Raw genomic sequence first — 22,226 nt, forward strand, 5'->3', positions numbered from 1 at the left:
CTGGATGATGGGATGGATTGCACTCTCAGCAAGTTCGTGGATGACACTAAGCTGGGAGGAGAGGTAGATATGCTGGAGGGTAGAGATAGGGTCCAGAGTGACTTGGACAAATTAGCGGATTGGGCCAAAATTGATCTGATAAGGTTCAACAAAGACAAGTACAGAGTCCTGGGCTTAGGGCGGAAGAATCCGATGTAGTGCTACAGGCTGGGGACCAACTGGGTAAGGAGTAGTTCTGCAGAAAAGGACCCGGGGATTACAGTGGATGAGAAGCTGAATATGAGTCAGCAGTGTGACCTTGTTGCCAAGAAGGCTAACGGAATATTGGGCTGCATTTGTAGGAGCATTGCCAGCAGATCGTGGGAAGTGATTATTCCCCCCTATTCGGCACTAGTGATGCCAAATCTGGAGTATTGCGTCCAGTTTTGGGCCCCTTCACTACAGAAAAAGGATGTGGACAAATAGGAGAGACTCCAGCAGAGGGCAACAAAAATGATCAGGAAGCTTACGAGGACTTACGAGGAGAGGCTGAGGGAACTGGGCTTGTTAGTCTGCAGAAGAGAAGAGTGAGGAGGGATTTGATAGCAGCCTTCAGCTACCAAACAAGATGGAGCTCACCTGTTCTCAGTGGTGACAGATGACAGAACAAGGAGTAATGGTCTCAAATTGCAGTGGGGGAGGTCTAGGTTGGATATTAGGAAACACTATTTCACTAGGAGGGTGGTGAAGCACTGTAATGGGTTCCCTAGGGAGGTGGTGGAATCTCCATCCTTAGAGGTTTTTAAGGCCTGGCTTGCCAAAGCCCTGGCAGGGATGATTTAGTTGGGGTTGGTCCTGCTCTGAGCAGGGGATTGGACTAGATGACCTCCTGAGGTCTTTTCCAACCCTGATACTCTGTGATTCTATGACAGATGATGTCTAGTTTTCTATCTGGGCTGGACCAAACAGTTCCCTGCTTCGCCTTGCCTGTTTGTATCATATGCAGGTTGTGTGAAGGGGCCAGTGGTCTCCTCACAGACCCTCTCTAAACAGTAACATCCTGTATCAAGAGCACATATGAAATAGCTTCAGGTGTACACCCCATCCGCGGTTGCGAGCTCATCCTACAAGAGCGCAAGCAGTGTCAAGCATTCCTCAGTGATGTCTCAATAGTGGGCATTTGCAAGGCTGGTACGTGGTCATCCGTCTGTCCTTTACGAACCATTACGTCATAAGCGCATCTTCCAGGGCAGATGCACGTCTCAGCAGGGTGGGTCTGCAGTGCTTGGTTAGGTGGACTCCAAACCCCGCCTCCTGATGGGGGGTACTACTTTTCAGTCACTTAAGTGGAATACATGACTTCATCTGCTTGAAGAAGAAAAAGTTACTTACTGTAACTGTGGTTCTGAGACGTGATGCAAATCTGTATTCCATGACCCACCCTCCATCCCCTTTGCACAGAGAATAGTCTGGCAGTTGGTGCAAAGGAACTGAGGGTAGGGTCAGGGCGCCGCCACCTCATATAGCCAGAGGAGGGGCTATGGCTACAAGGCGTGAGTGCTGCCCCTCTTTGGGTGCTGCTAGGCAAAATTCTCCAACTCCGATGCACTGGGCAAAGTGGAATATGCGTCTGCATTGCATCTCAGAGAACCACAGTTCCAGTAATTGGTTTCTTTCACTCTGTGTCAATTCCCATTACCAACGTGGGTCTATTTACAGCCTCACTTTTCCTTACTTCTGAGTTCATAAATTCATCTCTTCTGTCTCTGAGTCGGGCATACAATCTCAGACAGCTTGCACACTCCTGCTCCCTTCTGAGGCTGCTTTACTTCAGAATTTCTGTGTCCGGATTTTGTATTCATGGCTTTCAGCAAACTCTAGCCCAGGGCCCCACTCCCTTACAAAGCTGACTGTAGCATTTGCCTTCCATATGTGCGGACAGTCCCCGACGATTGCAGACACTTACCATTTACAGTGGCAAAATCCATATTTTGTGCCTCTGCTGAAGCATCATCTTTCTGACTGAAATGTCTGTGAGCTGTGAGAGTGCCACAGCTGCAGGCCTAAGTGCTGCCTGTACTGATAGTTGTGCTATTGGAACTGCCTTTTTTAGGATTAAACCCTCGTGTTTGAAAGAAACTTTCATGCAATGTTTTGTGCACATGTAACCCACTAGTTAGTTCAAGGTCCCGCTGTGTGTCTGGACTACAGAGGGAGAGAGTCTGTAACAGCCCCAGTGACGGGGTTCTCGCTCAAGCTGTAGCAGCTCATGCTTTTAGCTCCGGGGGTCTATACCATCACACACACCCTTCTGCTAGTCATGTCTGATTCAGATGTACCAAAATCGCAAGATTTAGTTAGTTCTCTTAGCATGTTTACATGAGTCATTGGATTGATTAGCCATCTGCATTCTCTATGAATTTGCAATATTCAGATATTATAATGTTATGTAGAGTAAAATATGCTTTTGCCTGTTCAGATATACTTCTTTTGGATAGTAAATTAGATTACAATCTCTTGTATGGGGGTCCCATATTCCATGGTTTAGACCCTGTACACAGCCCAGTTTTCAGGGCCACCTTTGGCTGTTTCTCCCAGGCACCCCTAATTCTGGATAGGAAGAACCACCCATGGCCTGTGTTCTCGTTAGTCAAATTCAGACAAACCTGAAGGTCTCCCCTGTTCTCTCTGCATAAATATTCTCATTGCTTGGCTCTGATTGACACCGTGTCACTTTATTTCTAGACTCTGTACCAGTTATCCTCAGAAGCTGCTAGTTCCTGTCTGGATCACTGACAAGGAGCTGGAGAATGTGGCTTCCTTCAGGTCTTGGAAAAGGATTCCTGTAGTTGTATACAGGTAAAAAACAATCTACAGTAGCTGCCCTGTCGCTCATAGTCCATTGTACACAATAACATGACCCCAACCCATGGTGCTGGCTGAGGAATTAGAGAGGATGGGTGTGATGTCCATGTTCCAGTGAGCCATCGTGGCAGTTCCCTGGGGAGGACAGCAAGCTGAACTCTGCACATGCCAGGTTTAGCTTGGTATTACTGAAGCACCTATAGATCAGGCTGTGTGTGCCACCTTGCTCCTCATTGGTGCTGTTTAGAGCTTGAAGGCAATTTGGGATCCCTATGGAAGCCTACACAGGTGAAGCACCAGTGCTACTAACTTGTATAGCTTTGACACAGAAGTACTGCTGTTCTGGGGTGTGCAGCTACACTCTATACTTACGGATACTATACAGAGGGTCAATGTGATGCTCCCTCCTTGGAAGTGTGGAGCTGGCCTGGGCCCTGCTCCCCCACAAATAGAAGTCAAACTCCGCCTGTGCCCAAGGGTCCTCTCACCCAGCAGCCAAAGCCTGGAGCCCCGGCACCCCGCAGAGCTTCCTGCATTGAAGAAAGGCAGCACCATGCAGCTGAGCACAACTATGCTACGTTGGTGCATGTGTTGTTTGAAAAATGGTATGTGACCAGGAGACTGTTCTAACCATCCACACGCACCAGAGGATAGAGTTAAGGTGGGGATATGACCTGAACTTCTGCTTTTTTTCACTAAGTGTTCAGCTGTGCAGCCTTGCCATTGTTCTAAGAGTTTTTGTGTAGAGTTCTGTGCCTCTCTTTAGTACTTAGTAATTTACAGCCCATAGTTGTGACTCTGCGGGCTTGTATCAAGATTTGAAAATGAGATGTTTGTTATGTATTTTCCCAGCCTTTAATGTTTCCTTATTGTGTCTAGCTGAGGATCGCCTGACCAGGGTTTACACTGTATAAATGTTGACTGATTCCTATGCCTTTTTCCTGTAGCTTACTGCACAGAGACCTGGTTATGAAAGTGGCATTCCTTGTGGTGATCTTACTGACCAAACATTTGGCCATGTCTACATTACCAATTTGTGTCAACAAAAGTGATGTTGACACCCAAAAGTTGACAAAATAAAAATCGCAATTTTGTGTTCACACTTGCTTCCTCTGTCGGCAGATCGTGTCCACAGTGGGGGCATCATCATCGACAGTGTGAGCAATGCACTGTGGGTACCTATCCCACCATCCTTCTGTTGCTAGGTGTTGTGGGACGACGGAGTGGATCACGGTGCATCTTGGGACAGTGCTAATTGCTTTCTGTCCCAGCACTCCCTGGGCTTCGGCATTTTTTCAACGGCCGTTGTTTGCTGTGCACACCGGCATCTTTGTGAGAAGGGATGGATCCCACGCTGCTCTCCTATGCTCTGTTAACTGTCATGAGGACATCATGGCTGACAGTGCAGTTAATCGTAAAGTTCCTAACTGAAGAAGACTCACAGGTGCCTGACACTCTGCGTGATATGGATAGGAGCAACATAAGATTGCTTTTGGCATTCACAGAGCAGGTGCATAGGGTAGACCGTTGCTTTTGGGATCAGGAAAAAAGCACTGAATGGTGGGATTGTATTGTCATGCAGGTGTGGGATGATGAGCAGTGGCTACAGAACTTTCGAATGCAGAAAGTCACCTTCCTGGAACTGTGCACGAAGCTCGCCCCAGACCTGCGGCACAAGGACACCAGAATGAAAGTTGCCCTCTCGGTAAAGAAGCATGTGGCAATTGCTGTGTGGAAGCTGCCAATTCCAGACTGCTACCAGTCAGTCATGAATCAATTTGGAGTGAGGAAGTCGATTGAAAGTGTGCAGGGCAATAAATTGCATCCTGCTACGAAGGACCATGACTTTGGGAAATGTGCGTGAAATGGTGGACAGCTTTGCAGAAATGGGTTACCCTAACTGTGGAGGGGTGACAGATGGCGCACACATTCCAATTTTGACACCAGACCACCTTGCAATGGAGTACATCAGTAGGAAGGGGTACTTATCCATGCTGTTGCAGGTGCTTGTGGGTCATCGTGGGCGTTTCGCTGACATCGTGGGGTGGTCTGGGAAGGTGCATGATGCACGCATCTTCAGGAACACCGGCCTGTACAGAAAGCTGCAAGCGGGGACTTTCTTTCCTAACCTGAAGGTTACAGTGGGGGCTGTTGAAATGCCCCTAGTGATCCTGGGGGACTCTGCGTACCCCTTTATAGCCGTGGCTCATGAAACCCTACATGGGACACTGGACAGCAGTAAGGAGTAATTCAACAACAGGCTCAGTAGGTACCAGATGACATTTGAATGTGCCTTTGGCAGATTAAAGGCACCCTGGTGATGCCTTTATGGCAGGTTGGACCTCACTGAGGATAATATTCCTATGGTCATAGCCGTGTGCTATAAGTTGCATAATCTCTGAAGCTAAGGGTTAAAGGTTTGCTCAGGGGCGGAGTGCTGATGCAGACTGCTTGGCTGCTGATTTTGAGCAGCCAGATACCAGGGTTGTTGGAGGAGCCCACAGGGGGGCTATTCGAATCAGGAGGCTTTGAGGCAGCACTTTGACAATAACCACCAGTTACATATATCTCTATCTGAGCTGCTTCAATGTTGCATTACAGGTAGTTTTCCTAGGGGCCAGTGGTGACATTTGGGGCCTTAAATTCCTGGAATAAAGTGATTACAATGCTTGTGCATGTATTGGCAGTGCCCGCAATCTCACTGTGTAGAAAAAAATGATTTACTAGTATAAAAGTTTGCTTTTATTGCAGAAGAAACAGCGCACACAAACACACAGATGCTTGGCAGGAAAGCAAGAACCAGGGAAGGGCAGACTCTCACAGCTGTGTGTAGGTCCAGCTGTCATTGTGAAAGTTGTCTGAGGGGGTAGAGTGAAGGGGAAACTGAGAAGTCCCAAAAGGTGGAAAGGAATGTATGGGTGGAGTTTGGAGAGGCATGGAAAAAAGTTCTGAATGTGCTGCAGAGGAGGCTGAACACTGATCTGCTCAGTCTGCAGCATCTGCGTTTGCTCCTCCATTACTTTAAGCATCTGTTCAGTAGCGTCCTTAACAAACTCCTGATTCTCTTTTCTGTCCTGCCACTCCTTTCGTTCCCTTTTTTCTGCTTTGGAGCACTGCAGGACCTCTCGGAACATGTCTTCTTTGCTGCGTCTTGGACGCTTTCTTATCTGGTGGAAACACTCGGCCAGGGTATGTGGGGTGTTACTGAAGGCCATATGGGTGAAGCACAGGGGACAATGCACAGAAGCGGGATTGTTAAATTCACGCATGGCACTGAAACATTTCTGTTAAACACACCTTTTGCAACATTGCCATCACTTTCTTACTGACCCTAGCCAGGCACACATCTCCGCGAACAGTCAAAGCATGTTTAGTGTTGGCAGGGGGATAGGGAGTGCTTCACATGGGGAAAAGAGCACACACTGTTTGCAAGGGTCGTGGTGCAGCATACTAGGAACAAATTCTAAAATTCTCCTACACTTTTCCACAGGTGGGAGTAATTCTAGCAGACTATCTCACTGCTAAGGGTAAGCTGAGAAACAAGGGTACATCTGCTCCATGCTTGTGGCTTCCACCCTGCTACCTATGCTGCTCGCCTGTGTGCCACTCTGATCCCTGCACAAGTGATTGCCGAATGGTGCGGGAAAGTTTCCTACAATGAGGGAAGGAAAAAGCTGCTCTGCCCCGGAATCTTTAGCAGAAGATTACCAAGTACCTCCAGGAAACTTTCCTGGAGATCTCTCTGGAGGATTCCTGTGAGATCTCAGCGTGCATCAACACCCTGTTCCACCATACTGCTTAGCTACACTGGGAAATGTCCAGCTCACAGAAACACAGCCAGCCTCCCACATTTCTATGCCCTGAACCCACCTCCGCCCTACACAAGCCACAGCCACTTACCAGGACTCTCCTCTCCTGCTTCTTGCTCGCTGGAGAGCAACTGCTGAGACTGACTAGACACCTCTGGAGTGGAGAACAGTCCCTGGCTGCCTGCCCCACAGGGCAACCTCACCGGGAGCTGCACATCCTCATCTAACTCCCCACTGAGTTAGGTCCTCTTTCCGCTGCCTCATTCCCTTCGAAGTATCCATGGGGTTCTTGCCGATGGGTCACCACTGAGGATAGCATCTAGCTCCTTACAGAGCCAGCAGGTCTTAGGTGCAGCAGTGGAGTGACCATTTGCCTCCCTCACCTTATGATACGCCTGCCTCAGCTCCTTTATCTTCACTCTGCACTGCAGCATAGCCCTTTTTGTTCAAGCACAGCTGGGACTGCACAGCCTCCTCTCCCCATATACGGAGCAGATCCAACAGCTCTGCAGTGGTCCAAGTGGGAAAGTGTTTGCTGCAATAACCCGCTATAGTCACCTGGGAAGATGCAATGAGATCTCTCCACACCGAGCAAACAGGAAATGGAATTTCAAAATTTCCCAGGGCTTCTAAGGGGGAAGGGCAGATGGTTGTTCACCTGACTGCAGGGCAGGGGAGTTCAAACTGCTGACCAGAGCGGTCAGGATGGGCATCATGGGACAACTCCTGGAGGCCAATTAAAGCGATGAATTTAAGTGTGGTGTCTACACTTGCACTTTGTCGACAAAAATGTAGTGGAAAAAAGACGTAAATCTCTCATGAGGGTGGATGTATTTTGATGCCAAAACCGGGCATTCTCTCCAACAGAAGTGGCCTCACAGTGTGCACATGCTCACTGTTTGGGTCAACAAATGGCCGTTTTGGTGACAAAACTTGGTAATGTAGACAAGGCCTTTGAGTGAACTCCAGGTTCTCACCCATTATACCTATGAGCTATTTCCTGTCTTTCACCCTGCTGTATGCTTCTTGGGAGCTGTGCTTCTCTTTGCCGTCAGAGGCCAGAGTTCAAGAAGTCAGGGCCATCATACTGCCTTTTGTAGGCATGATCTCGGTGCACTTAATGTGTGAGTTGAGACACTGGCCCCGCACAATGAATCTGCTTTGAACAACATTGGGTCCTCAGAGCAGGACGCTTGCCTCTGAGGGCGAGAACTGCATCTTTTGCTGGCATGCTGCCTGGTGTGTCTGCAATGGGATGCCAAGTGAAACTCTCCTCTTCCTCAGACACCAGCCCAATGGAGCTGCAATCGCACGCTGCAGCCAGCCGGAAATCAGCTGGTGGGGCTGGCGCAACGCTGATGATGAGTATCTTGTGACCTCCATTGCCAAGGCCTGTGCCTTGAACCCTGGAACAAAGACAGCCAGTGGAACTCTCCACAACGGCCCCAGCGAAGGCACTGAGGCCAGCGATACAGACTTTGGTAAGACGCCCACTCCCTTCTGCTTGCTTCCCAAACTGGGCTGGGTAAGGCTCTCCAGAGCGGGGTCCCACCCCAGGGATGCATGCAAATGATGGGCAGCTGTTTCCTGGTGGCTGGGGGAGTTGGTGTTGTGGGGTGAGATTTAAAAATAACACCCAGATTAACTATTTAGCCCCTTTCAGGCCCTGACTGCACTATGCTGGGCAAGGCTTTAAACATGTGTTTTGTCAGCTCTGGGTGCATTGGCCTAGCACCACCTATGAAAGGCCAAGGCCCAGATGGGAGGAGTTGTCTGGTTGTGGGGAAGTTCAGCCTGTCCTGTGTCTGCAGATTCCTCGCTGACGGCTTGTTCGGGTGTGGAGAATGCAGGAGCTCCTCAGAAGCTGCTGATCCTGGATGCCAGATCCTACACCGCAGCTGTTGCCAACAGGGCAAAGGGAGGGGGCTGTGAATGTGAAGGTATAAAACTATACTCAGGCTGCTTAATAGCTTGTCTTATGGCATCTCGGTGCTTGGACTCTTTCTTGCTGGACCCCTTGGACGCCCAGTTTGGACTGGGGCTCTTTGTGTAGTGTGTCCAATACACAGATCTCCCTGGGGAGGAGTGGCAAGATTCGTGCTGCCTCTTCCTCCTCTTGCTAGATTACTGCGAGGCTGCCTGCCTGCCTACCATGCACTCTGCTAGGACAGGCTGCCCACCGGCTGCACATATAGCTCCCAAGGATCAGGAATGCAGTGTGGGAGTGAGGGGCAGCAGCTTCTGTTCTGTGGGCTGTGGTCAGAGCTCCTGCAGTGAGACGCTTTGACTGCAGCAGATCTCGTCTGACCTTTTCTGTCTGTCTATGTTTAGAGTATTACCCAAACTGCGAGGTAGTGTTCATGGGCATGGCCAATATCCACTCCATCAGGAACAGCTTCCAGTACCTGCGCGCTGTCTGCAGCCAGATGCCAGATCCGAGCAAGTAAGTGCCAGCATGCTCTACTACCACTCCCTGCATTTTTGTGTTCCTTACCATCTGGAAATTCTCATCTCCTCATTCCCAGCCAATCGCCCAAGCCAGGTTGCTGGCTCAGGAATCAGAGAGGTTTTCTCTTGGGTGTGTTTACAGAGCTTAAGCATTGTTTCATGTGATCAGTATTTACTATTGGGGATACTGTAAACACACCACTCTTCTGTGGGCTTCAGTAGACACCTCATGGTTTTTGTGTCCAGAAAAAGTAGGATTTGGTGTCTGGATTCTGTGCTGTTCTTCCTGAGTTAGCTGGTTCCTGTCTGTGGGAGCTGGTGTGGAAAGGCAGCAGTACAGTATTTGCTGAGGGCTCCAGAGAGTCTTGGGATAGACGTATCCTCTAGTAGAGAGCTAACAAGTCATTTCCTTTTTATGTGCACTCTAGCTGGCTTTCAGCCCTGGAGAGCACCAAGTGGCTGCAGCACCTCTCCGTCATGTTGAAGACAGCAGTTCTGGTCTCAAATGCAGTTGACCGAGAGGGGCGTCCAGTGTTGGTTCACTGCTCGGATGGCTGGGACAGAACTCCGCAAATTGTAGCACTGGCAAAGATTCTTCTGGACCCCTATTATAGGACCATGGAGGTACCATACAGTAGTGCCATTCTGTTAGTTCAGCTTCTGTTAAGAAGTTGCTTGTGCCTGCGATGAGTGGAATTGCATTTCATAGTAAAGCTGCTTTGCAAAATGTCACAATGCAGGGTAACTGCACCTATATTCCCCCTCTGTGATCCTTCAAGGAAACCTGTGCTAGGGACCCGGCTCCTCAGCAGTCACCTCTCTTGGTTAGAGACTCACATCTGTCTCCCTCCTGACTGGGGTGTCCAGGCTGCTCAGTTCCCTGCATACATTCTGATATCTCTAGAAAGCCACGCCTTCTAAAAGAACAGCATCTGCACTTCGCTTTTTTTCTAGAGTCTATGCCCTATGTAATGGGCTGCAGTTATAAGTTACTGTGCAGCTCTTTATAAGCATATTTATTCTAAAAGCGACAGCATTGCAGAGAAAATATATTTAAAACAATAAGAAAAACTACATGCATGCCAAAAAACTTACCGGAAGTCATCCCAACTCCAATCTGGGCTTTGGTAGGTGTCAGTCCTTCAAACCCACAACTGGATTTTCGTCATGGTTACCAGTTCGCATCTGTCTCAGATTCAGACCCACCATGAATAGTTCAGTCTTTCCTTTATATAGCGTGGGCCTTTGATCTTGGCCTCTTATCAGAATTGATCAGCAGACAATGGCTCGCTTCTCAGGGCATAGCTTCAAAAGGCTGGGTTTTTGCATAATCAGACGTGGGGAATTTGCATTCACTCCCCCTTAGATATTTCCCAGGAAAACCACTCACCACTTTTTGTTCCAAAAGTCCATTCTTGTCTGGCACATTGTTTAATAAAGCCCTTTGAGTCCCCCGGTCTCACATCTGTCACATCTCCCCACCTTCCTCCTCCTCCTGAGAAACTGCATACAATCCTGGTCCATAATAATACATAGACCATTCATTTAAGGCAATGGATCCCAAAGATATTTTAACTTAATTCCGGAAGGCCTCCCAGTGATACTGTAGGAAATTGCCCTGTCTGTCACACAACATTTTCAAGAGCTGCTGTGCCGGTGAGGGGTTTTCCACCTATTCTTCAGTGATCTGTAGCCAGTGAATTGTGATCCATCAGGGTCTCAAGCGCCTCTGCTTTGGGAAGTGACCACTTGTGTTCAGGGCATAGCAGCTTGCGCACTATATTCTCTGCATGGCATCCAAAGGGATTTGTTATGTGGATTTAGTAGCCACTCCTTCATATTTGGATTATGGGTTCTGAAAGTCTCTGTTCAGTGCTATTGAAAAGGCCTTGTCCTTACATAAAGCCAGAGTAACCACCAGCTTTCATTATGCTTTGTTTCTAACCCCAGCACAAGTGCAAGCTTCTCTCTAGCCCTCCAAAAAACTCACAGGAGCTGCCTTGCGCTGCTGGGCACCTGGCACTGCAGTTAACATTCTTCTTTGTTAACAGGGTTTTCAGGTGCTAGTTGAATCAGACTGGCTGGATTTTGGTCACAAATTTGGTGATCGCTGTGGGCACCATGAGAATGTGGAAGATCAGAATGAGCAGTGTCCGGTGTTTCTTCAGTGGCTAGATTCTGTTCATCAGCTGCTCAAGCAGTTCCCCTGCCTGTTTGAATTTAACGAGGCTTTCCTGGTAAGAGCTGTGCAAGCAAATGTGTCTTTATTTCTTGTTGATTATGAGCTGGGGCAGAAGGACAGCTGAGCCTCTCAGAGGTGTTGTATTGAGGAAAAGCAAAGTGGACTTAGGTAAAAGTGAAAGATGTATTATGGATTGGGTTTTCTAATGATGTGGCTGAGGGAGAAGGGGAGTGAAAATGCATAGAATTCAGCCAGTGAGGCTGGAGTGGGGAACACTCATATTTGGCCAGTACAAATCCTTCCCTATTTAGTTTGATTATGGTGATTCCATTGTTAATGCTGTCAGCTGATGACCCTATTTGCTTACTTGCACTGTCCAATCTACTTCAGTTTTTACTTATTTTCCAGTGCTAAAGGAAATTTACATGGTGCCTGTGTCCCTGCTCACACATGTAGATCTCTATGGCTTGGAATTTTAAACCTATAATGCATTCCAGACAGGTGGTACCTGTGTTATAGACATAATAGAAAAGAATAGTTGAGTTTTGTGCGGGCTCATTTTCTGCCTGCTATATGAAAAGAGCTTCATTTTTTTATTTTAATGGATGGTCACTCTGTATATATTTTCTGTGAATAAGTTGCACTTAATTCCCAATGTCAGTTTTAAAATTAATGTTTTGTTCATTGATTTCCAATGTCCCATGTCGTGTTGAATAACTGCAAATTTAAGAAAAGACCCAACAAAGTTCTTTCTTGAAATTTTGTCCTCTAGCTATGAATTATGAATGTAGTTTGATTTTTAATTTTTTTTTGTATTTTGTGCTGAAAGTGACTTCAACCTTATTGAGGTTGCAGGAACAAAACATCCTGATGTGTAGAAAGAATAGTAAATATGGCAGGTGACCAGCTTGGCTTAACAGTGAAATCCTTGCTGATCTTAAACACAAAAAAATGCTTACAAGAAGTGGAAGATTGGACAAATGACCAGGGAGGAGTATAAAAATATTGCTTAGGCATGCAGGAGTGAAATCAGGAAGGCCAAATCACACTTGGAGTTGCAGCTAGCAAGAGATGTTAAGAGTAACAAGACGGGTTTCTTCAGGTATGTTAGCAACAAGAAGAAGGTCACGGAAAGTGTGGGTCCCTTCACAAACAAGGTCAGCTCCCAGACTGCTGTACTGGACAGCACAGCTTGGGGAGGAGGTGACCAGCCCTCCGTGGAGAAAGCAGTGGTTCTGGACTATTTAGAAAAGCTGGACGAGCACAGATCCATGGGGCCGGATGCGCTGCATCCAAGGGTGCTAAAGGAGTTGGCAGATGTGATTGCAGAGCCATTGGCCATTATCTTTGAAAACTCACGGCGACTGGGGGAGGATGACTGGAAAAAGGCTACTGTAGTGCTCATCTTTAGAAAAGGGAAGGAGGAAGATCCGGGGAACTACAGGCCAGTCAGCCTCACCTCAGTCCCTGGAAAAATCATGGAATCAATTCTGAAGCACTCAGAGGGAGAGAGAAGTCATCAGGAACAGTCAGCATAGATTCACCAAGGGCAAGTCATGCTTGACTAACCTAACTGCCTTCTATGACGGGAAAACAGCGGACATGTTATTCCTTGACTTTAGCAAAGCTTTTGATACGGTATCTCACAGTATTCTTGCCAGCAAGTTAAAGAAGTATTGGCTGGATGATTGGACTATAAGATGGATAGAAAGCTGGCTAGATCATTGGGCTCAACGGGTAGTGATCAACGGCTCCATGTCTAGTTGGCAGCCGGTTTCAGGCCGAGTGCCCCAAGGGTCGGTCCTGGGGCCGGTTTTGTTCAATATCTTCATTAATGATCTGGAGGACGGCGTGGACTGCACCCTCAGCAAGTTTGCAGATGACACTAAACTGGGAGGAGTGGTAAATACGCTGGAGGGTAGGGATAGGAGACAGAGGGACCTAGACAAATTAGAGGATTGGGCCAAAAGAAATCTCATGAGGTTCAACAAGGACACGTGCAGAATCCTACATTTAGGATGGAAGAATCCCTTTCACTGCTACAGACTAGGGACCAAATGGCTAAGCACCAGTTCCGCAGAAAAGGAACTAGGGATGAGAAGCTGGATATGAGTCAACAGTGTGCCCTTGTTGCAAAGAAGGCTAATGGCATTTTGGGCTTTATAAGTAGGGGCATTGCCAGTAGATCGAGGGATGTGATCATTCTCCTCTATTCGACATTGGTGAGGCCTCATCTGGAGTGCTGTATCCAGTTTTGGGCCCCACACTACAAGAAGGATGTGGAAAAACTGGAAAGAGTCCAGCGGAGGGCAACAAAAATGATTAGAGGGCTGGAACACATGACTTCTGAGGAGAGGCTGAGGGAACTGGGATTGTTTAGTCTGCAGAAGAGAAGAATGAGGGGGGATTTGATAGCTGCTTTCAACTACCTGAAATGGGGTTCCAAGGAGGATGGATCTAGTCTGTTCTCAGTGGTAGCAGATGACAGAACATGGAGTAATGGTCTCAAGTTGCATTGGGGGAGGTTTAGGTTGGATATTAGGAAAAACTTTTTCACTAGGAGAGTGTAAAGCCCAGAGATTCAAGTAATAGCAAGTAGAAGTATTGGAAACAAATGGTTTCATAGAAAATAAAATCATAACATACATTCTAGAACTTACACTTAATTAAGAAGATACTTGCAGAATGTTGCTCAACCAAAATCTCTGCAGCTTTACAGCCAGGCTGGCTGTGACCCTCCTTTCATGAGATATGCATGCTGTCAGTTTGCCTCTTTGGTGAAGACTTCGGTGTGTTTCTTAGCTCTCCAAGATATCCCACACCAATTCTTTGTTTTTGTTAATGAACAGGACACCCCCAGCTGTTTGTTTATTCCTGAAGATTTCCTCACTTGTAGATTTTGCAATCTCTCAGTCTGCACCTGGCTCAGTATGCAAATAGGCATGCAATGCACAAATGGCCAGACAGTGAGATACGGGTCAGTTTTCTCCTGCCTGAAAGGAACATTTCTGAGGTATGGAACCTCATGATGACCTGCCTTAACTCCAGGACCTTAAAAACACAATTTTTAATATAGTACATAACTCCTTTAAATATTATCCACACACCTTTTGCAATGGTTATGACAACCAGTAAGTTGCTGGCTGTCAGTAGAGATCTCATATACCACTCTTCGGTGAATTATTATGCAAATATCCAACCCAGGGGATTCCTGTAAAACCCTGTGCATCCCCTGTATCCTCTGCCAGTTGACATCAAGGGATCCTTGGGTAACATTCTCCCACAGGATGGAAGGAGAGCTGTGGCAGGGGGTTGGAGTGTGTGCTTTGGGGATGAGCTGTTTTAGGTGGGGTGGGAGTTGTGTTATGTGGGTGTGAGGGAGAATTGCTTTCTAAGGGCCCTGACAATTGCCCTTTTCTGTTGGTGGTGCAGGTGAAGCTGGTGCAGCACACATACTCCTGCCTGTATGGGACCTTCCTGGGCAACAACCCATGTGAGCGAGAGATGCACAACATTTACAAACGCACCTGCTCAGTGTGGTCCCTCCTGAGAGCTGGCAACAAGAACTTCCACAATCTTCTCTACATGCCTGGCACTGAGCAGGTGAGTGGCAGCCCACAACTCAGCTGTATGGGCTTGTAGCTAGCAGCCAGAATTGTCTGGGAAGGATAATTGAGCTGGAGGGAAGGGAGGCTGGTTTGCCTTGAATGGGGAGGGGTTTCCCTTTTGTCCTGTCCCTCAGTATAATTTCTCCTGCAGGTGCTGCATCCGGTGTGCCATGTGCGAGCACTACATCTGTGGACAGCAGTGTACCTTCCAGCATCATCCCCCTGTCCACTAGGGGAGGAGGGTATGGACTGCTACCTGCCCCCAGGATCCCAAAGCCAGGAGTTCAGCGGCAGATCTCTGGACAGGTAGGGAGAAAGGAGCACCACTCTGGGTTCTCTTCTGCCGTGCTCCTGGGTTTCTTTCCTGCTCACTTGCTCTTTCCTCTGGCTGACATTACACACACACATACATTTGCCATGAGAAGCACCCAGCCCTATTGTCCTGAAAAGACAGGGCCTAGAGTGTCCTGTCACCCCTCTTTCCAGGGTAGCATCAGGGAACACCTGGAAGAGAGAGGACACAGCTCCCCGCCATACTAGGAGCACCATAAGGGGAGATTTCATGTAGCTGCTCTGAGGCTACCTGGTAGTGGTGCAAACACCAGCATGTCCTAGAGAGCAATAGAAGTGAGGCCTGGGGGAAGGGAGACTGGTGCCCAGATGTGGTGGTGCTGGCTGCACTAGGAGTGTCTATTTCTCTCCCTAGGAAGCTGTGTGTGAAAGAGGAAGTTTCTGTGACACTCGTCCATGCCTCTTCCAACTAGCTGGCTTGTGCAGTCTCAGCCTAATGCTGATGCTGCCTTCACCTTCACACACAGGCAGTTCACCACAGTGCCCTGGGCACTTCCTTCTCCTCCTGATCAATGGAGAGCACCACCTGGGGGGACTGGCTTTGGGGATCCAAAGGGGAGCTCCTCGAGCTGTATCCCTGTGCTCCAGGGGCTGCCTGGTGCTACATAGACCCCTCCCCTACCCCAGCATGATGAGGAAACTAGAGATTAGCAGAGGTTCTTATTGGCTGGTTAGCCCTCTGAGGTGATGTCCCAGCTGTGAACTGATTAAACCAAGAAATGGCTGGCGAGGAACCCAGAATCAGTGCCCACTTTTAACATGTTGACTGTAAGTCTAAATTCGAAGGTGATGCAATGATGCAACCCCATTAACTGCTCTCTCGTCACACCTTGGAGCATCCTAGCACTGTTCAGAGACCTAGCCCTTTATGCTGGACAGTTCCCTTCCCTCCTGCTAGGGCCCCTGTGGCACAGAGCAGCAGGTACTGGGATTTTTGTAGTAAAAGTTCCTTCTCCAGAGATTCAGGCTTTGTTTCTTGGTCCCAGGTTACCAAAGACAAGATCTATGGATGACCTGCTTTCAGCTGGTGACTCCAGCAGCCCGCTGACCCGTACTTCTAGTGATCCCAACCTGAACAATCACTGCCAGGAGGTCAGGATGGGCCTGGAGCCCAGACATGCCAGCACAGAGGGCCCCGAGCTGCACCCTGAGGAAGGCAGTGTGGTGGCTGTTGGAGAAACACTCCATGTGCCAGTGGAGCAGGGGAAAACTCACCCCCTGCAAACCAGCAACAACTTCAACAGCCACACTGATCATCAAGCGCATTGCAAGCCGCTTAGTGGCTGGGTGCCTCCACCAGCAAGCAACAACTTTCCAGAGACGGAAATGGGATGGAGGGTGAATGTGGAGGATGTAGATGGCATCAGCCCAGCTCCAAACCATTCTGGACAGGAGAACGTCTGCAGGACTTGTGTCAGAGCTGTGGAGCAGCTTGAAACATGCCCCCATAATCCTTCAAAAGCAACTGGTCTGGAATCTGATGGAAGCTGGAATCTTGTGAAACCCCCCCACCAAGACACCCTAAATCCTGCAGTGGGCATTCCCAGCCAGGACACCCCTGCACTAAGTGTCTCTCCTCAGAACAACCCAAGCCCCATGCCAGGCATCCCCCATCAATACAAAGACACTGGCAAAAGTGGGAGCAACAGAAGTGGGCACTGGGAGGAAATGGGCCGGGTGGGGATGGTGCCGCTAAAGCTGTGGCAAAGGCCCATTTCCCAGAGTCAGACCAGCGAGTTCTCCCTCCTGGGTTCCAACTGGGACAGTTTCCAGGGGATGGTGACGTCACTCCCTGGTGGGGAGACAGTAACCAGGCGGTTGCTTTCCTATGGGTGCTGTAACAAGAGGTTGAGCAGCAAACAGTTGCGGGCGCCAGGGCTCTATCTCAGTAGCCAGTGGCCTCCAAGAGAAGGCGTGAAACCACCAGTCTGCAGTGCACATTGTGCAGGCCCTGAAGGGAAGCCTAGCCGGCCATGGCTACCCTGCCACCTGAAGCAGGTGTCTGGCTCCAAGCATGTACCACCAAGCTGCCCTTCCCCTGTGCCTCCTCTCTACCTGGATGATGACGGGCTCCCCTTCCCCACAGATGTGATTCAGCACAGGCTGCGACAGATCGAAGCCAGCTACAAGCAGGAAGTGGAGCAGCTGCGCAGGCAGGTGCGAGAGCTCCAGCTAAGGCTGGATATACGTCACTGCTGCGCCCCTCCAGCTGAGCCACAGATGGATTATGAAGACGACTTCGTAAGTAATGGCTTACAGAGTGCCATCTCCCATAGTGTCTGACCCAGCCATAAACCATGATATCCTGCCCTTCATGTCCCTGCTCTCCCCTGACTCCAGAGGGAGCATGTGATGCCAGGCTCACATGTTCTCTTACCCTTCACTTCCTGTTGGTGTGCAAGTTTGATGCTCATTAGGATAATGATTCACTCCTCCCCTTCCCCGCTCCTCCTCTCTGTCCAGGAGTTCTACGTTCTCCTAGCCTATGCTTCCCAGGAGGGAATGGAGTTCCTTCTCTCATCTGGACACCATCTCCTCCTGGCCTTCACTCGCCTAGTACCCAAAGATTCCTTCATCCAATCTTCCTTTATTTCCGAAGACATGGGGGATGATGCTAGTCCAGATTCTTGTGCCCTTTGCTTCCTGAGCTGGGGAGCGACAGTGTCACTTGCTCCTTCATGAGATATTCTGAATGGGGTGGAAGGGATGCTACCCTTTGGGTCTGTGCTGGAAGGAGCTGATGGCTTTTGTGACTTGGCTTTCTCTCTGCAGACCTGTCTAAAAGAATCGGACAGCAGTGACACCGAGGACTTCTACTCTGATCACAGTGAGGACTGCCTGTCTGAAGCAAGCTGGGAGCCTGTCGATAAGAAGGAGACTGAGGTACATCCATGTACAGCTACATGTGTAGCAGGGTCGGCTTTGTCTATAAGGCAGGGTGAGATCTAGGCTCAGAGCAGCCGTTCTTGTTGTGCAAGGTGGTGACGTATGGTAGGATTGGCTCTCTGCTTTCCTTGCGAGGTAGGCTGTAGCAGGATGGGCTGCAGGCTTTCCTGGGAGCAGTTCCATGTCCTTTGGTGCTAGACGAGGTGCTGTGCCTCCATGCCTTGCTTTGCAGACCAACCCACATAGTTCAGTGTGTTTTATGGCCCAGTGTCACACTGTAACCCACGCTCCAGTCTTCTCCTCAATGATATTGTTTTGCAAGCCTATTACAGGCTCCTGGAGTGAGGTGCTAATGAAGACCGTTATTTTCCCCAGGTCACACGTTGGGTTCCAGACCATATGGCCTCACACTGCTTTAACTGTGATTGTGAATTCTGGATAGCCAAGCGAAGGCACCACTGCAGGTAAAACTCAGCCACCTCTTGCATATCTCCGTTGTTCTTTTCCATCTCCTCCCCAACCCCCAAATGACCAAGACTCTGTTCTTCCTTTTCTGTCTCCTCAGGCCCCCCAGCACAGGATCACTGATCCTCTCTTTCTCTATCCATCTACCCTTGCACACACTCCCCCTGAAGTCCCTGACCCTCTGTCTTTTTTATCGGTTGTCCTGGGGTTGTTGACCCTCCCTCTGGCCGTATCTACACTAGAAATGCAGATGGTGTTTAAAAACATGTCAGCTAACATCTCAGCTCTCACATAGTTGAACATTAATGCAGACAGGACTGAACACCTTCAAGAACATGCTGATTGTGTTTTGGCCCTAGACTCTCCCAGTTTAGATATGGCCTTATTCTTTATGGAGTCGTCACTGTGTCACTGCTCTCTGCTTTTATTACCCCTTAACAGGAATTGTGGGAACGTGTTCTGTGCTGGCTGCTGCCATCTGAAGCTGCCCATTCCTGATCAGCAGCTCTATGACCCAGTCCTTGTCTGCAACTCATGTTACGATCACATCCAGGTTTCTCGTGCTAGGGAGCTCATGAGCCAACACCTGAAGAAACCCATCGCCACAGCTTCCAGTTGAACGCTAGACAAGGACGCTGTCCATGCCAAGCCTTTTTGCCCACAGATTTGAGGGACGGCTCTGCCTCCACTGGAATTGTGAAGGTCTTTGGTGCAGCATTTGAACACCAAACTCAAATGCATTGTCTTCAGCAATCCTCCTTGATCCCATATCCATCTGAAGCAGAGGAATTGAGATAAGACAATACAGTGGGCCCATCTTGGTACCAGCGTACTTATAGCTGAAGACCTAGGGCTAAATAGGAGACTACAACCTCTTTCTCCTATGGATTGGAAAGTGATGCTTTCACAGATACTGCCTGTGCAAGTACCCCAAAGCAATAGAAAGGTATGTTTAGAATCAAACTCTTCTTTCCACCCTACAAAAGGCAGTTTGCATTGTACAAGAATGAAAAGAGTGGATTCCGAATGGTACCTCTGTCTTCTGTGTACCTTCAGAAAGGCTCAGCCTTGAGGTTCCACTGCTGCTCTTTCCATGGAGTTTGATTTGCAGGCTGGCTTTGTGGATGAGGGGTCTGAACTCATTAGCAATCCCTGGGTTAACCTTCTCTTGGATGCGGAAAAGGAATTCCTTCTCTCTGAAGACAAAATGGGGTTTCTCTGCAAGGCCAAGCAGATCTCTGCCAATGTCCAGGTCCTGCAGAGAGTGGTGAATGCACTAGACTAGACTGTCCCCTTGTAGTACTGTGTGGGGAGAGGGGAGAATGGTTTGTTCTCTTCTTGCTCTGCCTGTCTACTTCTAGTCTCTCACAGTGTCACATCCTGGTGCTAACACAGGAATGACCGTGATTCTGTCCTGGGATGGAAACATAACTTGTGTTCCTGTGTTGCTCCTTCTCCCCTTTGCTGCCTCCATCTCCTCCTTTTCCTGTTGCTCTTTATCCTGAAAACTTGACATCTTGAGGGTAGGCCGTAGTGTGTCATTTTACCTCCTGGAATGTGCTGTTTGGTGTGCGTGAGGGTTTCAGTCCAAATGCTGCTATATATTTCTGTGCACTTAATGTAACCCGAAGAAGGGAGAATGAAGCAGAGATACCAAATTGGGGTAAGGAGAAAGCCGGCTGACAGAGCCTCTACAGTCTGGTTTTTTTTTCACTGTAATGTGGCACTTAACCAAAAGATACAGTGATGGGCATCACATGCAGCATATGCCCCTACGTGACAGAAACAGTCTCTGGGTCATTCCAACACCACTTAAAAGTTTCTCCTGGACTTGACTTCCTTTCCTGTCTGCTGTACAGAAGCCATAACTTTTAGAGTCACCCTTTTTGAAATCTGTAGTTATTGCCTCTCTGTTGCTTCCATATGCTACCCACCAAGCATCCCAGCTCATTTTAAGGAGAGCTCACTAGGGTACAAGTTTAGGAAGACATGAGTTACAAGATTAAGCTTCTGCTTTTTTCTTGGATCCTTGTGAGCCATGTTTGATCCTTGGTTCCTGAGAAATCTGGAGAGATGCTGGTTGGTGCAATGGAAAGAGCGTGGAACCATGGGCATTTTTTATGGCTGGGTAAATTGGTTTTCTCCAAATTAAGAGACCACAGATACCCTACCTAAGACTCCACATTGGGAGGGTGGGGGATATGAGTCCTCCCTATCTTGTAAATAACCAGACAAACACTAGGCTATTCAAACCATGTTCTGACCTCCCAGTTCTATTTGCAAAACCCAGTGGTTTTCAAATTTCAGCTGAAGGAGTAAAAAACCAATTAATTTCCCGCACTTTTACATTTCTGCCTCCCTGGTTTCCAATAATGAAAGCAAAGGTTGCATCATCTGAAGAGACTGTATCTGCTCAGACTGGTTTGCTGTTCCATACTGGGAGCAAACAACAAGGGTGGGCGGGGGGGGAGAGAGAGAGAGAGAGAGATGTCATACTTCTGATTCTCCCCTGCCTTGTACCTTGCATTATTTCCACCCCTGGAGGAGAGTGGGCGTAAGACACTGAGCCCCTGGTGAGAGCACAATTCCCATTTGGCCTCACTTTCTGCGGGTGGAAGTGACTGCAAGCAATAAGGCAGCAGAGAGTCAGGGCCCGTATTCCTGGACACGTGGATTCAGACATGGTTAATCTAAACTGCTTTCAGCTCTTGTGGGTGTCAGTGTCACAATGTGCTGGCCAGAATCTCCAAATCAGTTCAGTAGCGTTGTGACGAACAATGTGCTGTAAGACTCAATACATTTGAAATAAAATCTCTATATTAGTGCCGCTGTGTTTGGCCTGTTCTTTAGTCTGGATTCTGTTGTTTTTTTCATTTTAGATAAAAATCTTTGCAGCCAGCTGTGCTAGGGCAAAAAGTCAAAGTAAAGCCATGCTCTTGCACTCGCACACGCCACACTCCCTCTCTCCTGTCATACCCATTAAGCCCCTGTCATTCTGCCCCCAGGAGCTCTGTCCTGTGTATGCCCTTAATGGCCAGGTGTGGCGATTTCCTTCCACCCCAGTTATAGTATGGAGAGTTCACCTGCCCCTGACCAGCATGCTTGCTACACTTCTGCCTGGAAGCAAGTCCCATTAGCTTTATCTCTCCCCACCTCCCCCAGGCAGGGCTGGGTCCACTGGCTCCCACATAACCAGATCAGTGCCTGGATCCTCTCTTAGCCTGATAGACAGTGTGTTGGGCAGAACAGAAGGAACTACGTTCAGTACTCCACTTGCTGTGCCTGTCACTAGTGAGTCACTGAGTGAACAAGGGGGAATCCAGTGCACTTCCTTCAAACACCTGGGAGTCAGCAGTGCTCCTCTAGGGTAGAGTCACAGTTGTTAAGGCCAGAAGGGACTGTTTTCATTATCTAGTCTGACCGGCTGTATAACACAACTGAGAGAATATAACCCAGCAATTCCTGCATCAAGCCTTTTACTTCTGGTTGGGCTAGCATCAATTTCAAGACTTATAGAGTGTTTCAGGGTCCACCATATCCCAGGGTAAACTGTTCTAAGTGTCAATTACCCTTCCTGTTACAAATTTGCACCTGATTGCCAGTGTGAATTTGTCTAGTTTCAAATTCCAGCCA

At 48.5% G+C, this 22,226-nt stretch overlaps 1 protein-coding gene across 6 annotated transcripts in view; it reads left to right on the plus strand.

Moving 5' to 3' along the window:
• MTMR4 (myotubularin related protein 4) overlaps window positions 1-21,417 on the plus strand; it is a 111,195-nt gene extending 89,778 nt beyond the window's left edge. For all 6 annotated transcript variants that reach the window (XM_032769887.2, XM_032769891.2, XM_032769893.2 and 3 more), the window contains 12 exons: window positions 2,725-2,838; window positions 7,938-8,134; window positions 8,465-8,593; window positions 8,985-9,096; window positions 9,530-9,725; window positions 11,153-11,338; window positions 14,716-14,886; window positions 15,043-15,197; window positions 16,229-17,483; window positions 18,015-18,125; window positions 18,504-18,592; window positions 19,035-21,417. In XM_032769887.2, coding sequence (XP_032625778.1) covers window positions 2,725-2,838; window positions 7,938-8,134; window positions 8,465-8,593; window positions 8,985-9,096; window positions 9,530-9,725; window positions 11,153-11,338; window positions 14,716-14,886; window positions 15,043-15,197; window positions 16,229-17,483; window positions 18,015-18,125; window positions 18,504-18,592; window positions 19,035-19,212 — 2,893 coding nt within the window. In that variant the 3' untranslated portion in view covers window positions 19,213-21,417. The remainder of the gene's footprint in view (window positions 1-2,724; window positions 2,839-7,937; window positions 8,135-8,464; window positions 8,594-8,984; window positions 9,097-9,529; window positions 9,726-11,152; window positions 11,339-14,715; window positions 14,887-15,042; window positions 15,198-16,228; window positions 17,484-18,014; window positions 18,126-18,503; window positions 18,593-19,034) is intronic.
• Window positions 21,418-22,226: the final 809 nt, after the last annotated feature.

The sequence above is a fragment of the Chelonoidis abingdonii genome, chromosome 20 (assembly GCF_003597395.2).
Source record: "Chelonoidis abingdonii isolate Lonesome George chromosome 20, CheloAbing_2.0, whole genome shotgun sequence".
In the NCBI taxonomy this organism is placed as follows: Eukaryota; Metazoa; Chordata; order Testudines; family Testudinidae; genus Chelonoidis; species Chelonoidis abingdonii.